Here is a 22,367-nt window from a genome sequence, read left to right as displayed (position 1 = left end):
TCGGGAATCCTTGATTTTGATTGGCTGTTGATCAGCATTACCATGGTAGTTACCATTGGATGGCCAAGTTACCATAATAGTAAATTTAATATGCAATGGAGCCCTGCTGAAAAGACCTTTCCTCACTCTTCCCACGACTGTGTGCCTTGTCGTATACGCTCTTTTTGCTACCCCCCCCCCCCAATGAAAAGGTTGCTATAAAAAAGCTTTTGAACAGGTTGAACATATCATGGCAATGTGAATAAAAAAGTGTCCTCTACCCATCCTCACAAAGTTGCTGTAAAGCTGCTCTAAATTTCGCGCTCACCAATGATCTAATCTAATGATCAGGGCAGATCTGGGTTTCAGATCATGAAAGGATGAGGGTAAGTCCGGAGTGAGTGGTTAGGTTTGGCGTTGGCTTGATGTGCAGATTTTGAGTACAATTTGTCATTAGAGCAAATATTTTGCTCTTTATCTTGTAGGTTTATACTTCACCTCTTTCATACAATTGCATTAACCTAAATATTTTCAGCACCGTGACGGCTCTGATCAAGTGACGATACGATTGTCCTTGAACCACCTGAAAGCTACATGTAGTCTTTCTTGTGCTCTTTCTCCATCTTGCACTCATATATCCTCACTGCTAAGACATATAGTCTGGTCTGTTAGCGTCAAAAATGCCCTACTTGTGGACACGGTGGACAAAAGCGTGATTTTTTCTCCAGACCTTTGTTTATGTATAAGAATTAAGAATGGGGTATGCTCCAAAAAATCTGGCTGCAGGAACAGTGAAAAAATGGGTGAAAATGTCAGAATTTATGAGTTCAGATTTGTCAGGTATATAGACTAGCGCTAGTGCAAAACTCAATAGCAGTGCATTATTTTGCATTGGATTAGTTCTTGAATTCAGACCCTTTTTGAACAGATCTTCTGTTTGTCCTCGCATCTCAATGCACCAAATATCTAAATGAAGATGCTAACCAAGCCGAAGGGTGACTGTGGAGGGGGTTGAATGTTGGTGTGTGTGTACATATTTTGGTCTTGGGGTAAAGGTGTGCAAGACACATTTTTTGCATGTGTTGGAAATTGTGTTGCCATGGTAACAGTGTATTATTGCAAAAATAAGGTAAAAATCTTGCAGTTAGAACCACTTCCTCTGTTTTTAACCGATTCTCATGAAATTTGGCACACACATTGGTCTTGAGGTGAAGATGTCTAAGACACACTTTTGTGTGTCTTTCAGAAATCTTGTTGCCATGGTAACAACATATTATATGGTGAAAATTGGGGAAAAAACCTTACAATTCAAACTGTTTCATCAGTTTTCAATCAATTTTCAAGAAATTTGGCACACACATTGGTATTGAAGTAAAGATGTACAAGGCACTTTATGTGTGTGTTTCCAAAATTGTGTTGCCATGGGAACAACATATTATATGGCAAAATTTAGGTAATAACCTTGCAATTTGAACTACTTCATCAGTTTTGTTGTTGTTGTTGTTTTGAACCAATTCTCATGAAATAATTATGGCTCACACATTGGCCTTGAGGTAAAGATGTGCAAGAACCTTTTGTCAGAGAGTGCATTGCCTTGGTAACCACATTTAGCCAGAAATATGGGGAAAACTCATTGTGGATCAGTCTACTTCTCAGTTTTCAGCCTGTGCTCATAAAAGTTGACACAAATATTCATTTTGGGTAAAGATTCATATTCAGTATTAAAAGGGAATCAAGCCTTCGTCATCATGTTGTGTGCATGGAAAAGGAGAAAAATAAGAATGGTGAAAGGTTTAAAGAAATCGGACAAGCAAAATATAGTTATGGCTGCTTTAAAATTAAGATCCCTACTAGTATGTAGAATTCAAATTGGCAACTGGGTAAGTAAATTATGACAAGGGGTCGGGCCGCAAGGACAACTTTCCCATAAGATTTTTGGTTTTCTCCTAAATCCCTATTCCATTGGGGCCATAATATAAACCCGGTAGTATGTTTTATGTCCTCATGAAAGAAAGATATAATTTGAAGTAAAACTTTTGAAAAAAGAAATTTTAGCTTATTAATTATTCCAGTACATGGAAGAGTGGTCCTTGCCTTCTTAAATCACTGTGACATCACATATGCGGTCAATTTGAAGTCTTCATGGGTATAGTGATTACCAATATTTATAACTTTAATATGTTCACAACTTTGTTATGGTTTGCCCGATATTGTTCAAACTTTGACCTATAAACTTGTCTGATTTTTCATTTTCCTCTAAAAACAAGTGTTTATTTGGGTTTGATTCCCCTTTATAACGTCATATAATAGCGCAGGGTATTAATCATTGTCAATAATATTTATAGGCTTTTTTTTTTGGGGGGGCGGAGAAGGTCCTTAAAAACTGACAACATAAAAATATAGAGGGTTAAAGGCCATGACCATGAGGAACTTAAACACTCTTAAAAAACACCCCTTACAGTTTTTATTGGGGGGGGGCTTTAGAAAATTGCCACATAAAGATTAAAATGAAATTATAACGACTAGGAACTTAACCCCCCCCCAAAAAAAAAAAACTTCAGTATATTAATTTAAAGCCTCAAACATTTTGCTTTAAATTTTTTTTTCCGGAATTAAATGTTTTATTTGAAGCATGAAGCAGGGGCTGTCACAGAAATATACTGAAAAAATTAAATGAAAGAAAATATAAGACTAAAATCTATCGTGCACATAGGTATATTTTTGATATGGTATGTTTCTGAGTCATGGATTTGCAAGTGAATTTCTAAAACAAGTGCAGATAATTTTGTATATATTTATATTTCTATAATAATTAGTTGCATGATTAAAGGTACACTTTAAAATATGTCAGAAAAAATATACTTAGAGAGACAGAAAACAGAAGGAGATGGCATGGTGAAGCTCAAAATCAAGAGTGATGTGAAAGTTAAAAAGAAAGAGTAGGAACGGAATATGAATATGAATAAAAGACTGAGTAGGAGAATATAAATAAACAATGGTTAATTGGGTACTGTACACAATTTTTTTTTTATCAAATCAGAATGCATTAAGCTTCAAATGAATGGTCTGAAGTGCAAAGGACTCTTCTTACCTTTGAAGGGGGGGGGGGCATTTTCTGCTAAAAAGTATTATCAGCCCCCTATTTTTTCGGGGGGGGGTTAAGTTCCTAGTCATAATCCTTTATCTGTAATTTTAATGAGGTCATTTTCTAAAGACCCCACCCCCCCCCCCAAAAAAAAAAAGAGTAATGTCTAGCTTTAAAAATGCATTGACCCCTGAGGGACAAAGGTGTAGACTGGTTTGAGCATGGGGAAGTAGAACTAAAAGTGGTATGGGGAGGGGTGCACATCTCGGGGAGGTGGAACTAAGGTTTGGAAAATCAGCTGTTGAAAGTAGAAGGGGTACACATTTTGTTTTGCTTGCCAGTGTTGGAACTCCTCTGCTTCAGCGGAAGGTTTCATATTCACCCACTGTACCTCCAGCCTATATGCCCTTAAGGGGATGCGTTTTTTAAGAGTGTTTAACATTTTTTTTGTTTCTAATGGCCACTGCCTTTAACCTTCTTTGATGTCAGATTTAAAGGACTAATCCTGCCCCTTCCCCCAAACCCAGAAATATTAATGAAGGTGATTAATACCCCCACATTCTAATGCAGAGAAGACATTTAGAATTTAATATGAATCTTTACCCTAAGATGAATATTTCTTCCAATTTAAATGAGCACTGACTAAAAACAGGGGAAGAAGTTTGATCCACAATAAGTTTTCCTACATTTCTGGCTATCATATGTGGCTACCCTGGTACAGTAATGCACTCTCTGACAAATGCAAAAAAAAGGTTCTTGCACATCTTTACCCCAAGGCCAATGTGTAAGCCGAATTTCACGAGAATTGGTTCAAAACTGATCAAGTAGTTCAAATTGCAAGTTTTTTACCTAAATTTTGCCATATGATATTTTGTTACCATGACATAACAGTTTCTGAAACACACACAAAAAGTGCCTAGTACATCTTTAATTCAATACCAACGTGTGTGCCAAATTTCATTAGAATTGATTGAAAACCGACGAAGCAGTTTGAATTGTAAGATTTTTTCCCAATTTTCACCATATAATATGTTGTTACCATGGCAACAAGATTTCTGAAAGACACACAAAAGTGTGTCTTAGACATCTTCACCTCAAGACCAATGTGTGTGCCAAATTTCATGAGAATCGGTTAAAAACAGAGGAAGTGGTTCTAACTGCAAGATTTTTACCTTATTTTTGCAATAATACACTGTTACCATGGCAACACAATTTCCAACACATGAAAAAATGTGTCTTGCACACCTTTACCCCAAGACCAAAATATGTACACACACACCAACATTCAACCCCCTCCACAGTCACCCTTCGGCTTGGTTAGCATCTTCATTTAGATATTTGGTGCATTGAGATGCGAGGACAAACAGAAGATCTGTTCAAAAAGGGTCTGAATTTAAGAACTAATCCAATGCAAAATAATGCACTGCTATTGAGTTTTGCACTAGCGCTAGTCTATATATCAGACAAATCTGAACTCATAAATTCTGACATTTTCACCCATTTTTTCACTGTTCCTGCAGCCAGATTTTTTGGAGCATACCCCATTCTTAATTCTTATACATAAACAAAGGTCTGGAGAAAAAATCACGCTTTTGTCCACCGTGTCCACATAATTCCGCTAACTGACCAGACTAATAGGCTCTCCTTTCATTCAAAAAGGACTCAGGTTCATGAAAAGGTCTTGCAAAGACCTACATTTCATTTCATTGGATTTCATTTACATTGCTGATTTATCACATGTACATGTATGAGATGTCTTTATGGAATGAATTCAGGCTTTATTACTTTTTTAACATTTTGGACTTATAATTTATTATCTAGATCAAGTGTAAAATGATCTCATGACATGAATTATATTGATAGTTATCATATTATTATCTAATATTTTTTTTAATGAATGATTATTTTGAATGCAGTAAAAGGTTGATGATACTATGACAAGCAGTCTTATACATCATACCATGATAAATCAGCAACACAAAGATCCATGGTCTCTTTGCAAGGAGCCTTTGCATAAAAGGGGGCTTTATGAATGATAATTGAGATACTTGTCAGTATCTGAAATTTCTGATTCTTCTGAAATAAAGATGAATTGAAGTCATTTCGGCGAAAAAAAGAAGGATAGCCAAAAGGCAGACAGGCATCTTTCCTAGAACATACACATGCATAGTAAAAGATGATTTACTGAGAAGAAAATTGCCTCCCCCACCTCCCCTTCTAGCTTGGGACCTATTGGGAGATAAGTTGCCTCCACTTTGAATTAATCCTTAGTGAGAAAGGCATAAAGAAGTGACCCTGACATTTCATCTCATCCCATGCAACATTCATTCTCACTCCTTGGAGCCCATTTAGACTACGGAAATGTATAGAGGTGTTAGGGTTAATATGTCCTCAGACCTTGAACCATGAGGTCTGTGGTTCAAATCCCACTGTAGCACTAAAGTCTTGGACAAGATACAATCGTGGATAGAGTGATGGTGATGATGATGATGATGATGATGATGATGATGATGATGATGATGAATGATGGTGGTAATGATGATAGTGATGGTGATGATGATGATAGTTGATGATAATTATGATGATGGTGATGAGATGGGGTGATGATGGTGATGATGATGATGATGATGATGATGATGATGATGATGATGGTGATGATGATGATGATGATGAATGATGGTGGTAATGATGATAGTGATGGTGATGATGATGATAGTTGATGATAATTATGATGATGGTGATGAGATGGGGTGATGATGGTGATGATGATGATGATGATGATGGTGATGATGATGATGGTGATGATGATGATGATGATTGTAATACTGATTATGGCGGTCATTACAAAGTTGTATCGTATTGGCGATCAGAAACTGGTGTTTTGCAACATTACATTTGTAGGATCAATGAAATACAAAATCTCATAAATGTAGCAGTTATTTTCTTTTTATTGTTTATAACTAAGTTTTTTATAACAAAGTTTTTTAGAATCATTGTCAATTTTCCCGTTTTACTATTTTTCGGACCACAAGCTTTTTTTAACCACAAAAACATCAAATCATCATTGTGATACATTTACTATCTAGGAAATCATTGATTCACAATATTACTGTATTTTTATGACATTAAAATCAACACAGGATTTGCTTGACATATTCTTGTGGTAGAAGTAGATCTTTTTATGATAAAATATGAAATAAAAGGGAAATCATGACCACTTGGAAGATGTGAGCAAGAGTTTTGATAAAGGCTAGAAAGAAGAGGGTTTGCCTGAGGGTATAGGGATCTCTGCCAATAAATCAGCGGCACCTTTCTTGTTTACCGAAATCCTGCGATATGGTCAGTTGTCTGTTGTCCCACTATATATACTTACCCCCTGGGAGTCATGTGTCGGTATGGGCTGCAGACCGATCACATTACTGTCCATCTCCCGTCAGAGGGGAGATTGGTGTAGAGGAACTTTCCGAGGTTGTCCATGCAGGGTATTGCCTTACAGAATGTCGTCAAGCACTTCATAGCCGGTTTATGGCTTCACTGGGAATTGACACGGAGGGATCAACGGGCAGGCAGAGATCCATTAGCGATGCCTTCTCTATGCCTCCACGGACTGCTAAACGGCTTGGGTTATTGGTGCAGTGCAAGTTAAAGCCATTTTGGCGGCGGATTTGTTATCCGATAGGGGGGCATTTGTCTGTATTCTTTGCACATACTATAGGCCGATCTCGTATCGCCGGGGTGAGGTGTCGTCCAGGAAGTGAATGCATGATATGGTGATATCCTATTAGCTATTCTAAACCCGTGCTGCAAAGAGGCAAAGTCAAGTTTTAGAACCATTTCCGTCTGGAGATATGAAGGAATTTGATATTTTTCTGCTTTTTAAAATGTTCCCTGTTTTCATGCACTTGGAAAAAAAATTGTGTAAAAAAAAAAGAAGAAAATATTAACGAATACTTAACATATTCATATTCTGCAGATTTGAGTGTCAAGTATTAGTCTGACAGCTAGCCTGTAATCCTCTTCATTTTATGAAGTTTGATATTTCTTGACCATTTTCTATGATTGAGGTATCAAAAAAGCAGAGATATTGAACTTTTCAGAAATTACACTTTTTTGAAACTCAGATACCACCTGCCAAGTGGCTTGTAGGTATCCTATCTTCAAATTGTTATTGCTCACTCATGTGTTGAGAAGGTATCATATGCATTATTCCAAATGAAAGAGTCTTAGACTTGAAGCTTTACCTTTAAAGGTCTTTATCTTGTTGTATCATCAGTAATTCCCTTTTTTTTCTGGGACGCTCTGTATTTGTATACTCTCCATCATTCTATGCCTATAAATAATCCCATAAGGGATATGAATTCCCCAATGTTCTTATCTAGGGTGACGCATCATATCATATTTAGATCATTATACATACAATGAATGTCTTTAATTTTTTCACACTAGAACTAGTAGAAGGGATCGGTTTCTTAGCTCCCGTGAGGATTTTACTCCACTTTTTTGTACAGTCTTTGACTTTTGATGTGAATTATTTTTGAGCTTCGATGAAGAGGAAGTTGTAATCCAATTTCGATGTGCTGCCTGTCTTGTTGTTGTCGTTGCTTGTTTTTTTTCATTTGGCTGCATTCAGTCTACCCCAATTATCCCATAAAGAGGTACACAGCTTTCATATTTCCGAAATAAATCTTATTTTGCTCTTCAATTTGGCAAGAATTGTTCACTTTTTTTCATGCTTTAAAAATGAATATTTTTATAAAACGAGCATGAAGTAATAATGAATGATTATTTTGATGAAAATTACCAATATAAATTTTTAAATAGATGTTTACTTGTGTTTATCCCATTGCCAATTGTGTGTATATTTGATATACATGTATCTCAACAGCTCAATATTCAGGAATGGCTCCATGTTTATGAATATTTCAGTACATGTATGTTTTCCCCCTCTAATCATATTTCATATGTGATTACTAACATTCAAGGCTGGTATGTTGAGGTCATGTATATAAAGTAACTATCTCTAAAAATGAATTGGTATCCTGAGATGACATTCTATCATTCAGATGACATTGAAATTTTGCATAGGACAATTTTTTTTATATCCTGTTTATCTAGAGATACACAAGAGGGCAGTGGTGTGCATAGATATATCCATCACGCACAGTATCTAACCATTGTAATGATTGCATCCATGCTACTTTGAAGAAAAGATCACATAAAAGTCAAATAAAAATAGGGTGGGGGCTATTTTATCTCTGCGATATCTATGACCTATCTCAGCAATATTTCTCAGTGAATTATTAAACTCCAAATGCTTTAATGGAATTAAAGGGAGATTTCCTACATAAGCATTGTAAGTAATACCTTAACATTATTTCTGTAGAATGGGGAATTATTTCAAGAGACTTTTCTTGATTAATATTGTCTTTGAAATGGTGCTTGTAGTGATGAGACAGTGACATCTTAAGAAAAAAAAATATTGTTCATTTTTTCAAAGAAATCCCGTAAAGTGGCGTTAGCATATAGTGCAATTGCATTTATTTTTAATTCAAATTTACGCAATCTCGCTCCTTTACCACACTTTTGGCGGAATTAATTTTATTTTTCTTTGTTTGAGTGAGAGAAGAGTGCTAAGCATTTCTAATTGGATGTTGCTTGAAAAATAGTGTTGAAGATCAAACGAAGATGAAATGGTTCTCAGAATACCAATTCTGAGAGATTTAAAGGGTATTTTATATCACTGATTTTAAAGGAGGTGAAATATTTTATTTGATTTTATCTGTGATAAAATGGTTCTCAGAATACCACCGCAGGGTAATAATATTATTGAATAGTAATAATATGTGGGGTAGATATGTACATATAGTTATAACTAAAGCTATTTTCAAATTAGACCCCCCCCAAAAAAAAAAAAATGAAAAATGAAAAAAAATATTGAGAATATAAATATCAAATATCCACAAAAAGATGACCTTTGAAATGTGATTTATGGGATTCTATGTGGCAAATCATAATTGATATCTGTGATTTTAAACTCAAATTTTTATATGTCTTTAATAGTATGAATGCAGTAGTACTGTATAATGTAGGAAAGATGTTCTTATGTTTCTTATCCCTCATACTTTTGAAAAGGGACATTCGATCGAATGGGGGGAAAATAATAACGGAGAGATGACATTGATGGCATTTTTATTCAAGAATGTTCACAACCTGACACCTCAGACCATGCCCAGAATAGCAATGAAGAATACATGTATCAGGAATATCAAAATGTGTAACATTCTGTCATAGTCTGAATGCAGTAGTATATTGAAGGAAAGATGTTTAATTTCTTATCCGTCATACTTGTGAAAAAGGACAGTCGATCAAATGAAAAAAATGATAATGGAGACAAGACATTGATGGCATTTTTATTCAAGAATGTTCACAGCCTCACACCTCAGACCATGCCCAGAATAGCAATGAAGAATACATGTATCAAGATATCAAAAGTTGTAACATTCTGTCATAGTCTGAATGCAGTAATATATTGAAGGAAAGATGTTTAATTTCTTATCCGTCATACTTGTGAAAAAGGACAGTCGATCAAATAAAAATAATAATGATGGAGACAAGACATTGATGGCATTTTTATTCAAGAATGTTCACACCTCAGACCATGCTCTGAATAGCTATGGAGAATACATGTATCAGAAATATCAAAATTTGTAACAAACTTTACTTAGAGGTTAGAAAATGTCTGTTAAAAGTAGGTCACGAAATCATCTCCTAAAACTGTTCATGATTGCTTCCTGTAGAGGCAGGTACAAGTACATTATGTATATTGCCAAGAGATTTGAAATGTATTTAAAACTCATGATTCAACAAGAATTATTCATAAATTCACTTGTGGACTAAGTGTTTGATACAAGTTTCCCTTTCCCGCTAGTGAAAATGATAATGATACTGGTGATGATGATAATGACAATGGTGATGATGATAATCATAATCATGATAATGAGAATGATGATGACAATGATGGTGATAGAAGTGGTGGTGGTGGTGGTGGTGGTGGTGATGATGATGATGATGATTGGGGTGGGGTGGTGGTGGTGATGATGATAATGATGATGATGGTGGTGGTGGTGATGATGATGGTGATGATGATGGTGATGATGATGATGATAATGGTGGCAGTGGTGGTGGTAATGATGATGGTGATGGTGATGATGATGATGATGATGATGGTGGTAGTGATGATGATGATGGTGATGGTGATGATGATGATGATGATGATGATGATGGTGGCAGTGGTGGTGGTAATGATGATGGTGATGGTGATGATGATGATGATGATGATGATGGTGGTGGTGGTGGGGTGGGGTGGTGGTGGTGGTGGTAATGATGATAATGATGATGATGGTGATGGTGATGATGATGGTGATGATGATGGTGATGATGATGGTGGTGATGATGATGGTGATGATGATGGTGATGATGATGGTGATGATGATGGTGATGATGATGATGATGATGATGATGATGGTGGTTATGGTGATGGTGATGATGATGATGATGGTGATGATGATGGTGATGATGATGATGATGATGAAAATGATAATGGTGGTGGTGGTGGTGGTGGTGGTGATGATAATGATGATCATCATCATCATCATGATGATTACAAATACAATGATAAGTTAAGATGATTATGAAAGTGCATGTGTGAAAATAGAGTAAAGAAAAAGGAGGAAGTAAAAAAAAATGGAGGAAAGAAAGATATTGAGAAAAGAAATACAATAGAAAGGCATGTATGTGTTTTATTTCTACATTTAGGTTGATACATGTACAGGCCTTTTAAACATTGATATGTTTATTATCGTTTTTCTATAGGAAACATTTTTATTTTCATCACAAATGGGTAAAATTTAAAAAGGCACCAAACGTCCAAATGAAGGCCAAGTGCTGAGACCATTGCCTTTGAAAGCCTCGGATTAATTTAAGCCTGGGATTTGTATTCAGTTTCAATGTGAAGAAAGAATGAGGGGCAAATATTTGCATTCATAATAAAAAAATTAACCTAGAACTATATATTTTTTTCTTTATCCTTCATAGGATCGAACTCTAGAGGGAGCTTTTTGGTTTGCCGTGCTACTAAACTTCAAGCACATCTATGTCTATGTAGCTCCAGCGTATTTCATCTATCTTCTTAGGACGTATTGTTTTACTGCATCAAATAAAGGCATGTATGATGAACTATTCAATTTGATTTCAGTTTGTATATTGTAGATATTTCAGTATAAAATATGTACAAAATCATGTTAAGGCCAAGTAAAATAAGAAAGTAGTTGATCGTCCTCGCGCGCATCACTTTTGGCCGCCGCATGAAAATTTTTGCTATTTACTATTTTCTAAAAAAAAAAAAAAAAAAAAAAATTGTGTTGTTTCTCGTCCTCGCCATCTTCCCTTTTTAATTGCAGCATCAATTTTCTTGTTATTAACTATTTTTATGGCTGCTGAATAACGAACAAATTCACAAGATTACTCTGGGATCTCTCTCGCAACTTTAAAAACAATTGCAAAGTCCGATATCGCCGTAATTGCAAGAAAGAAAAAAATTCTGATTTGTTTTTTTATTGGATTTTGAAGATACCATCATAAATTGGCGAGGAAATAAAGTTTGCAAACTCGGAAAAGATCGCGGATTTCTTCATTTTTAGTGCATTTCCGGGACCCCGCTTACTGAATCTGAACTAATCCGTCGCATGCTCTTGAAATATGGCGCAGATAAAACAATTCTAATGACGTAATTTGTATTTCAGCTGGGTTTTTTGGTGAGTGATAGCGCCTGTACTTAGATGTGTGTTACGGTGATTGTGTGCTTGTGACTCTGTTGGGAGAGACTGCTGACTAGCGACCGACGGATTTCCATTCTCAGCCGTTCTCTGATTGGTCAATTAAGGCAGTGCGGTGTCTGTGTGTTCCGTGTGTGTATGTGTGATGCGAAGCGTGCAGTACATGTGTTCACTGGACGTGAGGGCATAGAGTAGACACCCAGTCGTTTTATTAATTTTAACTTTACAATAACAACGATCAGGGATAGGTTTATTTTGTTGCAGTGTGTGCATGTGAAGGATATATCACAGCTCTTAATCAGCTGACTCTCTTTCCAACTTAAAAGTGTAATGATAATTGCTACATTCCAATTATTTGATTTGTTTGTTTTAGAAAGGGTCTTTTATTTTTTACTCAGTCTATCAATCCTCTCATTGATTAAAGAGAGTCTTCACTTAATTGCGTTTCATTACATTAACAGAATGTCCACTGTAATGGAAATGGAAACATGCCAGTCAATTGATGCAGCATAATGTGAAAATGGAAACATGCCGGTCAATTGACCGATATAATATGAAAATGGAAACATGCCGGTCAGTTAACCATATGTTTCAGTGTATAATGAAAATGGAAACATGCCGGTCAATTGACCAGCAAAATGTGAAAAATGGAAACATGCCGGTCAGTTTACCATATGTTTCAATGTATGATGAAAATGGAAACATGCCGCTCAGTTTACCATATGTTTCAGTGTATAATGAAAATGGAAACATGCCGGTCAATTGACCGATATAATATGAAAATGGAAACATGCCGGTCAGTTTACCATATGTTTCAGTGTATAATGAAAATGGAAACATGCCGGTCAATTGACCGATATAATATGAAAATGGAAACATGCCGGTCAATTTACCATATATTTCACTGTATAATGAAAATGGAAACATGCCGGTCAATTGGCTATATGTTTAAGTGTATAATGAAAATGGAAACATGCCGGTCAATTGACCAGCAAAATGTGAAAAATGGAAACATGCCGGTCAGTTTACCATATGTTTCAATGTATGATGAAAATGGAAACATGCCGCTCAGTTTACCATATGTTTCAGTGTATAATGAAAATGGAAACATGCCGGTCAATTGACCGATATAATATGAAAATGGAAACATGCCGGTCAGTTTACCATATGTTTCAGTGTATAATGAAAATGGAAACATGCCGGTCAATTGACCGATATAATATGAAAATGGAAACATGCCGGTCAATTTACCATATATTTCACTGTATAATGAAAGTGGAAACATGCGGGTCAATTGACCGATATGATATGAAAATGGAAACATGCCGGTCAGTTAATGTTTCAGTGTATAATGAAAATGGAAACATGCCGCTCAGTTTACCATATGTATAATGAAAATGAAAACATGCCGGTCAACTGACCAATATAATATGAAAATGGAAACATGCCAGTCACAATTGGCTATATGTTTCAGAGTATAATGAAAATGGAAACATGCCGGTCAATTGACCAATATGATATGAAAATGGAAACATGCCGGTCAGTTTACCATATGTTTCAAAATAAAAATGGAAACATGCCGGTCAATTGGCTATATGTTTCAGTGTATAATGAAAGTGGAAACATGCCGGTCAATTGACCAATATGATATGAAAATGGAAACATGCCGGTCAGTTTACCATATGTTTCAGTGTATAATGAAAATGGAAACATGCCGGTCAATTGGCTATAGGTTTCAGTGTATAATGAAAATGGAAACATGCCGGTCAATTGGCTATATGTTTCAGTGTATAATGAAAGTGGAAACATGCCGGTCAATTGACCAATATGATATGAAAATGGAAACATGCCGGTCAGTTTACCATATGTTTCAGTGTATAATGAAAATGGAAACATGCCGGTCAATTGACCGATATAATATGAAAATGGAAACATGCCGGTCAGTTTACCATATATTTCACTGTATAATGAAAGTGGAAACATGCCGGTCAATTGGCTATATGTTACATTGTATAATGAAAATGGAAACATGCCGGTCAACTGACCAATATAATATGAAAATGGAAACATGCCAGTCAATTGGCTATATGTTATAATGAAAATGGAAACATGCCGGTCAATTGACCAATATAATATGAAAATGGAAACATGCCAGTCAATTGGCTATATGTTTCAGTGTATAATGAAAATGGAAACATGCCGGTCAATTGACCAGTGCATAATGAAAATGGAAACATGCCGGTCAATTGACCAATATGATATGAAAATGGAAACATGCCGGTCAGTTTACCATATGTTTCAGTGTATAATGAAAATGGAAACATGCCGGTCAATTGGCTATAGGTTTCAGTGTATAATGAAAATGGAAACATGCCGGTCAATTGGCTATATGTTTCAGTGTATAATGAAAGTGGAAACATGCCGGTCAATTGACCAATATGATATGAAAATGGAAACATGCCGGTCAGTTTACCATATGTTTCAGTGTATAATGAAAATGGAAACATGCCGGTCAATTGACCGATATAATATGAAAATGGAAACATGCCGGTCAGTTTACCATATATTTCACTGTATAATGAAAGTGGAAACATGCCGGTCAATTGGCTATATGTTACAGTGTATAATGAAAATGGAAACATGCCGGTCAACTGACCAATATAATATGAAAATGGAAACATGCCGGTCAATTGGCTATATGTTATAATGAAAATGGAAACATGCCGGTCAATTGACCAGTGCATAATGAAAATGGAAACATGCCGGTCAATTGACCGATATAATATGAAAATGGAAACATGCACATATAGCCAATTGACCGGCATGTTTCCACTTTCATTATACACTGAAACATATAGCCAATTGACCGGCATGTTTCCATTTTCATTATACACTGAAACCTATAGCCAATTGACCGGCATGTTTCCATTTTCATTATACACTGAAACATATGGTAAACTGACCGGCATGTTTCCATTTTCATATCATATTGGTCAATTGACCGGCATGTTTCCACTTTCATTATACACTGAAACATATAGCCAATTGACCGGCATGTTTCCATTTTTATTTTGAAACATATGGTAAACTGACCGGCATGTTTCCATTTTCATATCATATTGGTCAATTGACCGGCATGTTTCCATTTTCATTATACACTGAAACATATAGCCAATTGTGACTGGCATGTTTCCATTTTCATATTATATTGGTCAGTTGACCGGCATGTTTTCATTTTCATTATACATATGGTAAACTGAGCGGCATGTTTCCATTTTCATTATACACTGAAACATTAACTGACCGGCATGTTTCCATTTTCATATCATATCGGTCAATTGACCTGCATGTTTCCACTTTCATTATACAGTGAAATATATGGTAAACTGACCGGCATGTTTCCATTTTCATATTATATCAGTCAATTGACCGGCATGTTTCCATTTTCATTATACACTGAAACATATGGTAAACTGACCGGCATGTTTCCATTTTCATATTATATCGGTCAATTGACCGGCATGTTTCCATTTTCATTATACACTGAAACATATGGTAAACTGAGCGGCATGTTTCCATTTTCATCATACATTGAAACATATGGTAAACTGACCGGCATGTTTCCATTTTCACATTTTGCTGGTCAATTGACCGGCATGTTTCCATTTTCATTATACACTTAAACATATAGCCAATTGACCGGCATGTTTCCATTTTCATTATACAGTGAAATATATGGTAAACTGACCGGCATGTTTCCATTTTCATATTATATCGGTCAATTGACCGGCATGTTTCCATTTTCATTATACACTGAAACATATGGTAAACTGACCGGCATGTTTCCATTTTCATATTATATCGGTCAATTGACCGGCATGTTTCCATTTTCATTATACACTGAAACATATGGTAAACTGAGCGGCATGTTTCCATTTTCATCATACATTGAAACATATGGTAAACTGACCGGCATGTTTCCATTTTTCACATTTTGCTGGTCAATTGACCGGCATGTTTCCATTTTCATTATACACTGAAACATATGGTTAACTGACCGGCATGTTTCCATTTTCATATTATATCGGTCAATTGACCGGCATGTTTCCATTTTCACATTATGCTGGTCAATTGACTGGCATGTTTCCATTTTCATTACAGTGGACATTCTGTTAATGTAATGAAACGCAATTAAGTGAAGACTCTCTTTAATCAATGAGAGGATTGATAGACTGAGTAAAAAATAAAAGACCCTTTCTAAAACAAACAAATCAAATAATTGGAATGTAGCAATTATCATTACACTTTTAAGTTGGAAAGAGAGTCAGCTGATTAAGAGCTGTGATATATCCTTCACATGCACACACTGCAACAAAATAAACCTATCCCTGATCGTTGTTATTGTAAAGTTAAAATTAATAAAACGACTGGGTGTCTACTCTATGCCCTCACGTCCAGTGAACACATGTACTGCACGCTTCGCATCACACATACACACACGGAACACACAGACACCGCACTGCCTTAATTGACCAATCAGAGAACGGCTGAGAATGGAAATCCGTCGGTCGCTAGCCAGCAGTGTTGGGAGAACTGCATGTGTGCTAGGATGATGTGATTGACTGTGCTGGCGCGACATGTGAATTTGTGAAATGCATTGAATTTTCTGGCGAGTTTTCTAATGTCAGGAGGCAATGCATCAAATATTCAATGAGGGATTTAATATTCAAAATCAATTTTAAAAATGAATAAAAATTGAGCAGTAGTATTAAACATTATGTAAACGAACAAGCACCCGAAAACTGCGATGCGAAACCATACCCAGAGCTAAAAATGAGATTGGCTCTGGAAAATTGAACAAGACTCCATGACAATAAAAAAGACCTCCCCCATGCATTTTTTTTACCCTTACATAAATTAAAATGTTTAAATTATTCACTTGACATGAACATTCTGTTTGACAACAATACAGTACCAGTATACATCAGTAATAATTCATCAGGGCCCTGTTGCATAAAAATTTATGTCATAATGACATAAATTTCGATCATGACATAAAATCATGCATAGCTTATGCCGTTGACATAAATTTCGTTGCATAAAAATATTTATGTATTGTTTTAGCTTATGACGCGATTTAGTTGTCATTTTTCAGCCGCAGGAAGCTCTTGCGAAAAAGGGTCTTCGGCTTTCTATTTGGACGGGATAGAGGCCTATTTTGGTATGTATCAAATTTTCATTGTTGTATATCGTAGATAATAGATATATCTCACGTTCTGACCAAAATTAAAAGTTTCTAAGTATGAGGAGATGTTTTAAATAAATCATTATCGCCGTCAATTTTATGTAATGATTGCTCGGATCCTCTCCGGCTGCTCTTAGCCGTACAACGCCGGCAGTGCTAGCCGGAGGTTCCGGCGTCTGACAAAGACAAATAATGCATGGAATCAACAACAACAGAACAGTGTTAAATAATCTTCACGACATTGAACATTGATTTTAAGGTTCAGCGTCGGATAAACACAAATAATTCATGGGATGAACACTGACAGAAAACAGTTTTAATTAATCTTCACGACATTTTATTGGACATTTTCATTCATTGATTTGAAATTAAAAGTTTTTTAAGAGCATCACTGTTCTTCCTGGAAAGATCTATGACTATGTTAACATTACTCGTTAGGCCTAGTCTAACGTTAGACTTAGAGCCGAACTGTCTAAGATTAGACTAGAAGTCTAGACTAGACACTCTAGAGTCTATACAAAACAGCTCTGTCACTCACCGTGAGGGCCTAGCCCAGCCCCAGGCCTAAATAATTAGTTGTGCTGAGCCTATGTTCGGAGATTAAAAAAAGAAAAACCTTAAATTTAGGCATGTCACTGTCAGTGTCAATGCAGGGCCAGGCCCTAGCAAGTAAAAGCTTGGCCCCTTTATTAAGTGCTAGTCTAGATCTAGATCTATTGTTATCTAGTTTTCTTTCTAGGACTAGATCAAATCTAGGGTCTAATTTAGACTTAGTCTAGCTCTAAAAAAATCTAAGTTAAACTTGTCTTAGTTACTTAGGTGAGCTGAGCTGGCCCTACAATTTAGTCTAGACTCTAGTCTAGGCCTACCCTGGTTTGGGCCTTGGTCCTGGCCAGTGAATGAGGTAGTGCAGCCCTGCCCCTGGACTGAGTCTGGCTGGGGCTCCTTCCATTCATGTTTTTATTAATAGATAGTTAAATAGATCTAGCTCAGGGCCCAAAAATTGTGTTTACATCATTAGTAAACTAATCATTTGTGGGGCCTATATATCATTTATATGAAATAAGCAAGGCTCGACATTAGCGGTGGCCCGGGGCCACCAAAAATTCATCTCGGGCAACCATTATTGAAAAAATGTTAAGTTTTGGTGGCCCGAATCGGGCAACCAATAATTTTCAAAGTAGCGCAATTTTTCTCCCGATTTTGCATGCATTTATCAACCTTCTACAGTTACAATTGCAAGCCAATTCGTCATGCGCCTTTTTTGTTAATCTACACACAAATACACACACACAAAGAGTGCATAGTCATGACAGTATGTAGGCCTACCGCTAGCATACAGTAACTATTATTCAGCCGGCCGCGCCGGCTGTCTGGCTGAGCTTTGCATGCATGAAACCAATGCAGCTAGCTGTGCACGAGCAGACTATTCAGACCCAGGGAGCTGCGATACAAAATGTTACTGCTAAGAAATCTTCCCCAGAACTTTGGAAATCTACGTCAAAGTCACATTTTACACCAATGAAATGCCCTTCTACAGTCCATATTACTGAAACCTGATTAATTGCAAGCATTAAAAGGAGGAATTATGACCTCTCTTTTGACTCAAAAAGACCGATTTCCAAATGCATTAATACACATAGGTGAGTACATCACAGTCCCATATGTGCATTTGTATGTATGTTGATATTTGGTTTATTTCGAAGCTGTGTCTCTTTGAGCCAAAAATAAATAGGCCGCTCTTTCTTTCTTGTTTACAAATGACTTCTTAAACCATTCTTAAGGAAGTAAATACTTTGGGAAGGCATTTCATTGATATGACATGTGATTTTTTTCCATCATTTTGTCAAATATAGGGAAGGAATTGTCTCACTGTTTTTTCCAGATAACTTTTGCCATTTTATTTTTTTCTTTCATTTTTTTTCAGTGATTAAACCATTTATACCCCTTCCCATTGAAAATACCTGATTAAAGAACATGTTTCTACTGAATAATAATAATTTTCCCCATTTTTTGATAATTTTGTTTTATTTTTCTTAAATTTTTTGTTTTTCTCAAAAAAAATTTTATGACCTGTTCTTTGTTTTTTTCTTTCTTCATTTTTTCTTTTGTTTTATGCAAAGTAAAATAACAGCAAGCACGATTTATATACAAGATGTACAAAGAATAGTGGTACGTGTTAGTGATTGCAGAATATTTTAGTTTGTTTTATTCATTTTTAATTAATGTTTTTCTTTATATTTTTCGGGCCACCAAACTTTATTAGTGGGCCACCAAAAAAAATTATTTGAAGGTTTAATGTGGAGCCTTGAAATAAGTAACATTATAGATCTACTAGAACTACAAAAGTTACTTTAGATCTATTCTATGTCTAATCTTTAGCCTGACTTTTAACTCTGACATCAAAATTCAAATACAATCTAGTATATGTGTAGGTTATAACTTAGACCTTTGGGAGTCCTCTGCTGCCGACGCTACGGTGATGGAGCCCCCTGGGTTTATGATAGAGCTATGGAATAGGGTGTCTAGCTCTAATATGATATTAGTTTCTAGTGCCAGGAGTAGAGGCCTAGATGATTTATTCGTTGGTAGATGTGCACTTCAATAACATGTGTAGAGTATAAGACCCTAGCAGCGAGGGGGGGGGTTCCATCTTCGTTCAAAAAACAAACAAAGTGATTAGTGTGTAATAAAGGTGATAAAATAATTTAGAAAATCCTGGGTCACCTTCTGTGTTAATGAAGAATGGAGACTACTGAACAAGAAGGTAAAGAAGGGGGGGGGGGGAGAATTACACACTGAATTAATTAAGTTAAACACTGAACTGAAAAGACATGTAACTTCACGAAAAACTGATGACTATGTTGTATGTTAATATCTAATATTAAGATATTAATGTACATCTATGATGGATTAATTTCTATTAATTTTTAAATCAGTGCACAAATAATATGCTTGGAGAAAAGGCATTTCAATTACTGGTAACTACTGGATTTGGTTTCTGATCTGTGAATAAAAATAACCATGACAAATGAAATTCTCTTGATGACTGTTATTAAGAACTCCTCATAGTATATTCTATTCCTTTTACCTATTTACTGTAAAGAGGATTTCTTTTAGATCAGTTACTAGAGGGGTGCTTTTTTTAGAAAACAAAAACTGGCAATTTGAAGTAAAGAAAATCCCTAATTGTATGAATAATAGAATTATAGGGCCTACAATTACTTATCAAAATCTTCACTAGAAGTATTCATACATTGAGTGTGTAAATCATTTTTCTAACATAAAAAAAATGAAGCCTAAATGAATCACTTGTACTTTCCTTAGTAAGTGATAAAAGGTGCAAAAAAGTGGCCTTGTTATTGTTTGCACCCATAAAGTTCGTTTACCCAATAAAAGGGGCAACTTTCAACCTTTTAAGGTGCATAATACTTAAAGATTAAAGATGTTCAAATTTTTAACCTCAATTACATGGTTCAAATCTGCGCCCTATATGATGATTAATATAACTTATGCTACACCCATAAAGGCGATTCTTAGTATGTTCATCAAACCATTTCAAGGTTGAAAGATTATACCTCATTTGCCTTAAAATAAAATATTCTGTATAACTGTACCAACACCCCTGTCAAATATATTTGACAAAATCTGTAATGATAAAAATATATTTTTTTAAAGAAGGGACTTCAGTTGTTGTTTATACAAAATGTAAATATGAATTCATTCTCATCTGTTACTATATGAAAAATTTGGTATTCACTTTTTAACAGGTGACCCACACAAACGGTGAGAAGAGGTAAAGAGAGAAAGGGGCACAGCAACTGGAAGGAGAGGGAATTCCAGACACTCTACCACTGTCTGCAATTGAATAAGAAATTTCTCTTTGGATCAGGGGGTCAAGCTTCTAGTATGAAGGTGAGTCTTTATATAAAGTTGTGTTTATTGAATATTCTAACTGTAGATACAAGTATACTACTGTACGGTAATATTTATTCTTGTCTAATTTATTATTCTTAAGAGCAGTTGCAAATGTGATGTCCTGTTCTAGTAATTTTCAAATATGAATCTCTTAAAATTCATCCACATCTTGTAATAAATACATCTTAAGTTTACTCACAAAAATGGATAATATGAATCTCGTGAATTTTTATAGAAATTCAAGTTTCAATTGGCAACTGAGCCCTCTTAATATTTCAATGAATGATATTATGGAATGCATTCACAAAAATATGTAAGAGCAACAACAATGCAACTCGTCAAAGGAAAACAAAATCTAGGAAGGCTATTGGATCCATACTATTGTAACAATTATTTTCCACTTAACTTTTGCAAGAGATTCAGATTCAGTTAATTTATATTTTGTATTAGAATCTCAACAAAGAGGCTAACAATGAGAGCTTACAAGCATAAACGCAATTTAAGTGCATTTAAGAATAAATAGTAGTAGTGGAAGGGTATATTTTCATTTTCAAGTAACACCACATATAAAAATTTTCACAAATGACTTGATTGAAATTAAATATATTCTGACTTTAATTATAAGTATATAAAAAATGATATTCGAAAGCTATTTACCCAAGTTTTATTTAACATTCTATATTTATTTTAATTATGTCTGTGATTGCAATCTCAAAAGGATCTTTCATAATCTTTTAGAGATACATCATACATGTAAATGTATGTGAACACTTTACTGTTATCAAGTTGAGTTGCTAAAGTTGTTTTCACTGATTCTTCTTATTTCAGATTGTTCAAGAGTCAAGACTGTTGAAGAGGTGACGTCATGGACCTGGTAGCACCTGGCAAGGGAACTAAATTATATTACTGTTCACCCTCAAGTATCCTAAAAACGGTTTAAAAATTTGAACATTAACAAAAGTACTAATTTTCATTTTTTCAAAGATAATAATCATTATATTGACATTGTGGATATATTTTATGATTATCATAAAATTATTATAATGTTAATGATGATAGGTCATAATAATACAAATGAACAATAGGTAGAAAAGAAGACAACCAAGAAGGAGGAAGAGAAGAAGAAAAAGAAGAGGGGAGGAAGAGAAGAAGAAAAAGAAGAGGGGTGGAAGAGGAGAAAAGGAGAAAAATAAATTACAACACTGTGAGTTCCTCTTCATGATATTACAGAAATCTTCATCTCTTTTAAGTGGAAATATCTATGAATAATATAATATATAATGATATGAAAAATACGTTTTATTTA

General features: G+C 35.2%; 1 protein-coding gene and 1 long non-coding RNA gene across 2 annotated transcripts in view; both read left to right on the top strand.

The window, feature by feature from the left end:
• The window catches only part of LOC121413472 (probable dolichyl pyrophosphate Glc1Man9GlcNAc2 alpha-1,3-glucosyltransferase), a 75,251-nt gene that overhangs the window by 43,023 nt on the left and 9,861 nt on the right, over positions 1-22,367 (top strand). The window contains exon 6 of the mRNA XM_041606298.1: positions 11,159-11,285. Coding sequence (XP_041462232.1) covers positions 11,159-11,285 — 127 coding nt within the window. The remainder of the gene's footprint in view (positions 1-11,158; positions 11,286-22,367) is intronic.
• Positions 17,035-22,098, top strand: LOC121413483. The gene is made up of 3 exons (XR_005969745.1): positions 17,035-17,119; positions 20,914-21,058; positions 21,890-22,098. It is a non-coding gene; the product is annotated as an uncharacterized LOC121413483 (long non-coding RNA).

This window comes from Lytechinus variegatus, chromosome 1, assembly GCF_018143015.1.
Source record: "Lytechinus variegatus isolate NC3 chromosome 1, Lvar_3.0, whole genome shotgun sequence".
Taxonomy (NCBI): Eukaryota; Metazoa; Echinodermata; class Echinoidea; order Temnopleuroida; family Toxopneustidae; genus Lytechinus; species Lytechinus variegatus.
Note: the sequence above shows the minus strand (reverse complement) of the source record. Positions and strands in the feature narration are given on the sequence as shown.